Here is a 9,677-nt window from a genome sequence, read left to right on the forward strand (position 1 = left end):
GCCGGCCAATTCATTCACGGTTCTCAAAGTTCAAAACAGCTCCAGGGTGTAAACTATGAACCAAGATCCCCAGATTATATACAGGGCATGCAGAGAAGCCATGGTGAATGACAGTCAGTCTTCAGATCCATCAGTACTTTTTCTGGGAAAAAAAATCTTTTTGGTTTTGGAGAAGCATCCTTTGCGTGCTGGTTGATGATAATGCTACAGGGTGTCAGTGCACGTGCGAGTGCAGTGACACTTCTCTCCACAGATCATCTACTGCTATGGCGGAGTGGAAAGCAATCAACAATCTATTCGCACAAAGGAAAGACGAAAGATTACAATCTCCCAATGTACCTCATGTTTGGACCGCAAATTCTTCAGACGTCGATGCATGCCTGGATGCGAAACAACAGAAGCCAACGTACACGCAAATGGATGCACTGGATGCGAAGCAGCATGCAGCCATGCAGGCTGACGGCTGAGAACAGCGAGCTGTAATCATGACACGTCTTCAGAGCATGGAGCACCTAATGGGTCGTGCGACAGCTTGACCAGGATGTCGAGGCCGGCGACGGGGAAGAAGAGCCCGGGCGAGCTGTTCAACCGGAGTTTCAATTCAGAGGGGGGGGGGGGGGGGGGGCGACGGGGAGCGGAGCCCCGTCCAAGCAATTTCGGGATGGTTCTCTCAGCCCTCGGCGACAACCTGGCCTGAGCAATTCCGGGAACAGCGGATCGTGAACAGGGCGCGAGGCCCCGATCGCGCCGCCGCGGCCGTCGTCGAGGCCTCCGATGGTGGAGGCGGCCACCGGCCACCTGCAGCGCCGCGTTCGCCAACGCTACCCGTTGGCCGGCCCGAGCGTATCACTGGGCTCACAAGACACGGCCCACGTTGACCACTGGGCTGTTACTTGGGCTTTTAAGCCCATGCGACGCACCAGTTCGACTCCCTCCGCTCGGATCCTGCCGCTCGTTGACGATCCGCCGGCTGCAGGGGGTGGACGGTAAATGAAATACCGTCCACCCCTGGTCGGGGAACAGGATCACCGACCGCCCCTCCGCCGCGGTCACTGCCACCCTTACCGTCGTTCGCCGGGTGTTGGAGCACGGCGCGGTTGCTCCGCCGCGTGGACGGGACGGCCCGTGTGGAAGACGTGAATGGAACAGCTGCCTGCAGGTGTGCCCGGGCGGCGCCGCCCTCGCACTGACGGCGTCCCGCGAATCAACGCGCCGCGCATCCGCCTGCGCCACGGCGGCGAAGCGCAACAGCCATGTGCTTCGGACACCGAAGCAGGGGCCTCTCTTTCCTCGGAGGCGTCACCTGCTCCCGCTGTTGCCGTGGCGGGTGAAGCTGACGCGTGCACTGATTGAATTGACCACTGAATCGCTGATCGAGCTGCGTTAACAAGGCCGACCGCCGACGTCGAGCAAGTTACAGACAGGCCCATCTTCTTCGAAAAAAAAGATGAGGAGGCGCAACCTCTGATGCCCACCGGCCACCGTCGTCACCGAAGTCGCCGGGCATCGATGCCGCTCTCTGATATCTGATCGAACCGCAGAGGCATCTGCAGGCGTACAAAAGGAACGGGGAACAGAACAGAAATGGTTGCACTACGCAGCGCAACAGCTTGCAGTGAGATCAGATCACACACAACCTTCCATGTTTGCAGTGGTATGTCTCGGAACCACGGGCCACGCCTGGAACATGCCAGCCCAGGGTTTGCCGGAGGCGCTGGAGACGGAGGCTGCTGCTGAGAGCCACCGGGACGAGTGGTGTTGGTGGACGGCCCCTTCTTCTTGTACTTTTGCTTCTTGCCGGAACCATCGGCAGGTGATGGCGGAGGAGATGGGCCGATGGCGCCGGGTGTATGGCGAGGCCGAGAGCAGACTGTGATGCCGGCGCGACGCTGGACGACGAACCACCGGCCGCCTGCTGGTTGGCGAAGAAGGCAGCAGCCTGGGCCATCTTGACAGCATTGTCGAGGCGGTGCTCCTCAAGAAGAAATGGGAGCGGACCTTGAGGAAGTTGGGCAGCTTGTTGACGGTTAGGCCGGGGATGACGTGCTGAAGACGAGGGTTGAGGCCGCGCAGGAGGGTGATGACGAGGTCGGGATCAGAAACTGGCGAGCCGAGATCGCGCAGCTGATCGGCGAGGAGTTTCACCTTGGTGCAGTAGGCCATCACGGTCATGTCGCCCTGGTAGATGTTCCGGAATTCGGCGCCGAGGTACGCAGATCGGGTGGCCCTGTTGTCGCGGAAGAGCCCACGAATGAAGCGCCACAGAGAGTAGGCGGTGTCCGATCCGGTTTGAATGGTGCGTAGCAGATCGGTGGAGATGGTGCAGTAGAGCCAGGAGACGATGGAGTAATCGTTTTGCACCCAATCAGAAGTACCTTGCACCATGAAGGAGTTGATATGGTCGACAAGACCGAATTTGGCGAAGACAGCAAGGAAGCAGAGACGCCATTGCCCATAGTTTCCGGCATCGAACTCGAGAACCATGGGAACATGGGCCTTGATGTTGATCAGCTGGACTTGAGATGCCGGAGCAGGAGTAGTGATGACTAGGGGAAGGCCGTGTTCAGGAGCTGCCGAGCCGGCTGGAGAAGCAGATCTAGAGGAAAAGGAGGAGGAGCTCATGGCGATCTGGTGGAGAGGAGCGCAGCGGAAGAAGTGGATTGCGAGCTAAGCTGATACCATGTAGGAGTTCAGAGAATGACCACACACTTCTATTCATGAGTTTGATGTACATATATACACAGTGCAAGGGCTGCAAGCCCGGACTCTCAGCTAACATTTCTAACTGATTAACAGTACATGCACATGTTCAGCTACATACACGGAGAAGGAGTCAATTCAGTTACTAACAGAACACTTAGAGCATCTCCAAGAGTGCTCAAAAAACACTCCTAATAAGGCACATCTTCGATCATACCCCATAACTGGACCAATTCATCAATGAGAGGGACAGTTAAATCATGAGACACATCTCTTATCCACTGATCATTGGTTAAGGCTTCCGCGACAGTCCGCTTCTTTCGTTTGCTGTGCTTATATAGAGCCGAAAAGAGGAGTGCCGGGGCCAGGCCTTGCACCCAGCTTGACAGCCAGAAACTTGCTTTGTGACCATTATTTACTATCACCTTGGTGGCCACAGCAAAAAGAGCAATGTCCATCTCATCCACTGGCAGTTCCATACCTACCCAAGGCCGATCCGGGTGTCTCCATTGAAACCATAACCATCTTAACCTGAGGGCTCGACTAAAGAATTCCAGGTTAGTGATCCCAAGACCACCTTGGTTGATTGGTCTTTGCAGCCGCGCCCAGCTTACTTTACATTTACCCCCATGCAGCCGCTGGTTTCCGGCCCATAAGAACTGTCTGCGCACCTTATCGAAAGTTTGAAGAACTGCTTCGGTGGTTTGATCACTGTCAGCAAGTAAACAGGCAAGGAGCTAAGCACAGACCGAACCAGCACTCTTCGTCCACCTGGGTTCAATAGGTTGCATTGCCAACCAGATAATTTTGCTAGGGCCTTATCCTGCACCTGCTGTACATGGACAAGCCAAAGCCTTCCGAGAACTAAGGGTAGTCCCAGATAAGTCAGCGGGAACCCCACTCGTTGGCCAGTGAAGGAGCTTAGAACATCATCCATGTCGAGGTCTTGGCAGCATATGCTCGCTACCGAGCTTTTCTCCAAGTTAATCCTCAGTCCCGTGGCATCCCAAATTTTTTCATCATCTCAACACCATCTGCACCTCTTCTCTGACTGGATTGACAAAGACAACTGCATCATCGGCATAAAGTGACAAACGAAGCTTGGCATGTCGACCACGCAGGGGTGAAAGACAGTCCTCATCTGTTGCCAGCTTGAAAATATTTTGAAGTGTGTCAATTGCCAAAATGAAAAGATAAGGCGACAGTGGATCGCCTTGACGAAGGCTCCTCTTGTTTTCAATTGTAGGCCCTGGAACCCCATTGAGAAGCACAAAGGGAAGTCGAGGAGCTGAAAATAAGAGCCAGTCAATCCCTCCACCTTGGCGGAAAACCCCTCTTTTCCAGTAGCTGAAACAAATATTCCTAGGAAACCGAATCGAAGGCCTTGGAGATGTCCATTTTCAAGTAGTGCAGGTGTTTTTGTGTGATGGTAAGCTCTTGCAAGATTTCTGATATACAGGAAGTTATCTTGTATACACCGCTTCTTAATGAACGCACTTTGAGAAGTTGAAATCAGCCCATCAATGATCGGTTGTAGACGTAGAGCTAGAGCCAACATTTTTGAGACAATCTTGGCAAATGAATGAATCAAACTGATCGGCCTGAAATCCTTTACTGTATCAGCCACATCCTTCTTCGGCGGCAGGGAGATAGAAGCACTATTCAACTTCCCCATTGGACCCATGTGTAACCTGTGAATACATGCAAAGGCGTTCACAACATCTACTTTAATTATGGGCCAACAGATCTTGTAGAAAAAGCCTGTGAATCCATCTGGACTAGGCGCCTTTTCCGATGGCATTTGGTTAATAGCATCCCCCGATTTCTTTTTCAGAGAAAGCATCATCCAACCCACTTCTCTGAATTTGAACCAGATTTCAAATCATCCCAATGGAAAGAAGCTGATCGATCTTCTTCTTTCCCAAAGTGTTGAGGAAGTGATCAAGAATCTCCTTCTCTTTCTCTTCATGAGACCAAAGTAACTGCCCCGCCTGAGTCTTGAGATGCGGTATAAAATTCTTCCGGCGACGTGCATTGGCTTTCAGATGAAAAAACTTTGTGCAGGCATCCCCTTCTTTTAGCCAAGTTAGCCGTGAGCACTGCCTGCGCCTTGAACGCTCCACAGCATTCAGCCCGAGAACTCTGATTTTAAGTGCCTAGCGAAGTTCAGTTTCCTCCTGAGTCAGTTGTCTGACATCCTGTGCCATATCAAGCCTCAGAATGATTTCTTGTGCCATATGAAACTGAATCACCGCATCGCCGAATAAATTACTGCTCCAAGCTCTGAGAGCCCTTGCAGTGTTACAAAGCTTGTTGTGGAGAATGTTCAAACTGTTGAGTCATTAGGATCGGCTAATGCGTTAATTAGACTAGAAGATCTCCTTTTGGTGCTGATAAAAACGGGTCATAGAGAGATTGAGAGAGAGAGAAAGCAGGGAAGGGCACGGGGTTATACCTTCGTGCCCTAGACCGGCAGCGGATGCAGAGGTTCCCGCCATGGCGGTGTAGCGCGGGGTTCGGAGCAGATCGGCCGTAGAGGTTCAAGCTCACGGTGGCCGACGGTGTGTACACTTCGCGTGTCCGGGGTCGAGGCAGAGGTCCCGCGGGCGATGGCCGGAGGAGGGTCGAGGCAGAGGTCCCGCGGGCGATGGCCGGAGGAGCTTCCCGCCGCTGCTGCGCCTCTCCTCTAGATCAGTTAGGGTTGTGTAGGTGGGGTGGCTGCGGCGCCGGTGATTCTCGTGCCGTGTGCCGCTGGCCCCCACCTCCTTTTATATGGCGCAGTGCGACGGGGGCCCACCAGCTAGATCGTGCTGGTACGCCCCCGATCAGGGCGCGTGAGAGAGCAAGACCCTCTCGGATCCGTTGGGATTCCGAGGGGGTTTAGGAGATCAAACTAACAGTCTCCCCCTTAATCTCACTCTGTGTTTTTCTTTCCTTTACTTTTCTCGCTTCTTCATGGATTTGTACATAGAGCATGCTTTATCGTCATGGTCAATCGCCGATAGATTCAACAGCTACAACATACTCCTCTATTCAGAAAGCGATTCTTTAACCTTTTGGGCCCTTCTAGTCCGAAAATCACAGGCTATCCCTTAACCCCATGCCGGCTACGTGTTCCTTGAACACGTTGGGTGGTAAGCCTTTCGTCAGCGGATCCGCAAACATTTTCACTGTGCTTATGTGCTCGAGATTAATGATCTGATCTCGGACTTTATCTTTCACAACATAATACTTTATATCTATATGTTTGGCAGCACCACTTGTCTTGTTGTTGTGAGCGTACATTACTGCGGGCTCGTTGTCGCAGTACAACTGTAATGGTTTAGATATGTTATCAACCATTTTCAGACCGGGTACGAACTTCTTTAGCCAGTTCACCTGCCCTGTAGCCTCATAACATGCAACAAACTCGGCATACATTGTGGACGATGTAGTGACGGTTTGTTTGCAACTTTTCCACGATATTGCTCCCCCGGCTAGGGTGAACACATATCCTGACGTGGATTTTCTGTCATCTCCTGCGTAATCGGAATCTGAGTATCCTACGATACGCAGAGATTCTGTTCTCCTGTACGTTAACATGAGGCCTTTTGTTCCTTGCAAATAGCGCAGAACTTTCTTTACCAATTTCCAGTGTTCTGGTCCTGGATTACTCTGGAATCTGCCAAGCAACCCGGTAACATAAGCTATGTCAGGGCGTGTGCACACTTGTGCATACTGTAAGCTTCCCACAGCGGAAGCATATGGTACCATTTTCATTTGATCAATCTCATATTGAGTCCTGGGGCATTGAAATTCCCCATATCTGTCGCCCTTAACTATAGGTGCAGGTGAGGCACTGCATTTGTGCATATTGAATTTCTTTAGGACCTTTTCTATGTATGTCTTTTGCGATAGTCCTAATACCCCTTTCAATCTGTCTCGGTGAATCTCGATTCCTAGAACGAATCTTGCTTCACCGAGGTCTTTCATCTCGAAATGCGAGGATAAAAACTTTTTCATCTCTAGTAGCAGATTGACATCGCTACTTGCCAGTAGAATATCGTCCACGTACAAAATTAGAAAGACGTACTTTCCATTCTTGAACTTTGCGTAAACGCAATTATCCTCGACATTTTCTTTAAACCCGAATTCTTTTATTGTCTTATCAAACTTCAAGTACCACTGTCTTGAAGCTTGCTTTAGCCCATAAATCGATTTCCTCAGACGGCATCCCAATTTTTCTTTGCCTTCCACGACAAAACCTTTCGGCTGTGCCATATAGACGGTTTCATCTAAGTCCCCGTTAAGGAATGCTGTCTTCACATCCATCTGATGTAATTCTAAATCGTAATGAGCTACAAGAGCCATTATGATTCTGAAAGAATCTTTACAAGAGACCGGGGAAAACGTCTCGTTGTAATCAATTCCTTCTCTTTGTGTATATCCTTTAGCCACGAGTCGTGCTTTAAACTTATCTATATTCCCTTAGGAGTCATATTTGGTTTTGTAGACCCATTTGCAGCCTACTGTTTTGGCTCCTTCAGGAATCTCCTCTAGGTCCCACACTTTGTTGGTACTCATCGATTTTATTTCGTCTTCCATAGCGTCAAGCCATTTCGACGAATGTTCACTTCTCATGGCTTCTTCAAATGAAGTAGGATCATCCTCCATTTGAATTTCCTCGCTATTATAGACTTCATAGTCATTAGAAATAGTGCGTTTTCTTATTCTTTGAGGTCTCCCGTGAGCCTGAGCCTGCGGTGCCTCATCTATTTGGGGCTGCTGGTGCTCCTCTTCTTGTGCAGCAACTGGCTCGTCAGGAGCCTGATGAATGGGTTCCTCTTCCTCATTCACCGTCACCACAGAAAGGAGTCGTTACAGGTATCGGCATCGCAGTGACTTGCACTGGCGGTGCAGACACAACGGGCAGCGAGAAAAAGGATTCCTGAATCACGGGATTGGGTGTATACATCCTCTTCTCCTCAAGATCAATTTTCCTTGCTGTGCCGCTCCCCCGGATCATTTGATCCTCAAGAAAAACGGCATGCCTCGTTTCTACGAATTTCGTCGATCTGTCTGGGCAGTAGAAACGAAAACCCTTTGACCTTTCTGGATAGCCAATAAAATGGCAAGATACCATTCTCGAATCTAATTTTGCAATGGTCGGGTTAAATACTTTTGCCTCAGTAGGACTCCCCCACACCCGCAGGTGATTCAGTGAGGGCACTCTTCCTGTCCACATTTCATACGGCGTTTTCGGCACCGATTTACTCGGAACTCTGTTGAGAATGTGAATGGCGGTTTTCAGTGCCTCCATCCATAAACTCACTGGCAACGAAGAGTAACTGATCATGCTTCGCACCATATCCATTAGAGTGCGATTGCGTCTTTCAGCCACTCCGTTCTGCTGAGACTCGCCCGGCATCGAGTACTGGGCTACTATGCCTTGTTCCATTAGGAACTTCGCAAAAGGTCCTGGAACTTGGCCATATTGGGTGTGTCGACCGTAGTATTCCCCTCCACGATCGGATCTTACGATTTTAATCTTTAAATCATGTTGATTTTCTACTTCGGCCTTGAATATTTTAAACTTATCCAAAGCCTCCGATCTTTCTTTAATTGGATAAATGTATCCATAACGGGAATAATCGTCTGTGAATGTTATGAACGAGTCATAACCATCCACACTCTTTACATTAAACGGACCACAGATATCTGTGTGAATTATTTCTAATACACCTGTGCTCCTCTTAGCATTTTTCTTTATTTTCTTTACGAATTTGCCTTTTATGCATTCAATGCATTGCTCTAAGTCAGAGAACTCTAATGGAGGAAGAATTTCGTTTTTAATTAATCTTTCTATTCTCCCCCTCGAAATATGACCTAAACGACAGTGCCATAATTTCGACGACGTATCGTGAGTTCTCTTTCGTTTTCTATTTGCGAGTGTAGGCGAGGATACATTCGCACTGTTATCGCATACGGAATGAACACTTTCGCGTAACGATATCAAATAAAGATCATTCTTTCTAAATGCAGTGGAAATTACTGTATCATTACATTCGATCAAGCATTTCCCATCTCCAAATAGACAAGAATAACCATCTTTGTCCAGACGAGACATACTAATTAAGTTTCTGTGTAGAGAAGGAACAAATAAAACATCTCTAAGGACTATAACGAAGCCAGAGTCGAGTTCCAAATGAACGTCTCCTACTGCTTCAACGTCTGCCTGATCTCCATTTGCTACTCTAACTTGCTTTTCGCTTCTTTGAGTGGTTCTCGTCGAATGGAATCCCTGTAAAGAATTTGCAACATGAACAGTTGCTCCTGAATCAATCCACCAAGTAGATTTTGAATATTCTATATATAAGGATTCATTTACAAATGAAATAACGTTCTCACCTCTTTTCTCCATGATCATCTTTAAATATTTGGAACAGTCTTTCTTGTAGTGACCCCTCTCTTTGCAGTAGAGACATTGATCTTTATCTACGAGAGCCTGTCCCTGCTGCGGTCTGTGTTGTTGAGAGCTTTTACCTTTTGAGGAGGACGAAAAATTACCCTTGAAGTTGGTATTTTTCTTCTTGTTTACATAGTTTAAAGATCCGCCAGTAGTGGATCTTATCCTTTCCTCCTCCTGAACACACATTGCAATGGTCTTTTCAATGTCCCAAGTTTGTGGTTGGGTGTTGTAATTGATAACAAAAGTGTCAAATTCTTTTGGCAACGAAGCAAAAACCAGATGGACAATGTGATCCTCCTTAAAGGCAAGGTCCAATGACTTTAGCTTGTTATTCTGGTTGACCATGCGATGGATATGTTCCCTTATGCCACCGCCATTGTATCTCTCTGAAACCAGTTGTTTGATCAACTGGGTTGCATAAGTCTTTGAAGAACCAGTGTACTGGTTTTTTAATTTTTCAAGATACTCTATGACGGTGGCACAATCTGGGATTGAGCCCATAATTGCAGGCTCAATCGTATTCTTTACC

The 9,677-nt window shown here is 48.9% G+C and overlaps 1 protein-coding gene across 1 annotated transcript; it reads right to left on the minus strand.

Annotated features, from left to right (window-relative positions):
* Nucleotides 1-1,487: 1,487 nt before the first annotated feature.
* On the minus strand, nt 1,488-2,484 carry LOC112898774. The gene is made up of 2 exons (XM_025967065.1): nt 1,999-2,484; nt 1,488-1,547 (listed from the first exon to the last, which is right to left on the minus strand). Exons 1-2 carry the CDS (start codon nt 2,482-2,484, stop codon nt 1,488-1,490), a joined length of 546 nt encoding a protein of 181 aa, XP_025822850.1.
* Between the last annotated feature and the right edge of the window lie 7,193 nt (nt 2,485-9,677).

Source organism: Panicum hallii, chromosome 1, assembly GCF_002211085.1.
Source record: "Panicum hallii strain FIL2 chromosome 1, PHallii_v3.1, whole genome shotgun sequence".
Taxonomy (NCBI): Eukaryota; Viridiplantae; Streptophyta; class Magnoliopsida; order Poales; family Poaceae; genus Panicum; species Panicum hallii.

Excerpts from the sequence above, each read along its gene's own strand:
- LOC112898774 (XM_025967065.1), bottom strand. The coding sequence starts at position 2,484 with ATGGTTCTCGAGTTCGATGCCGGAAACTATGGGCAATGGCGTCTCTGC. Across the intron at positions 1,548-1,998 it reads AGCTGCCCAACTTCCTCAAG|ATGCCTCTGCGGTTCGATCA; the intron begins GTCCGCTCCCAT and ends GTACGCCTGCAG.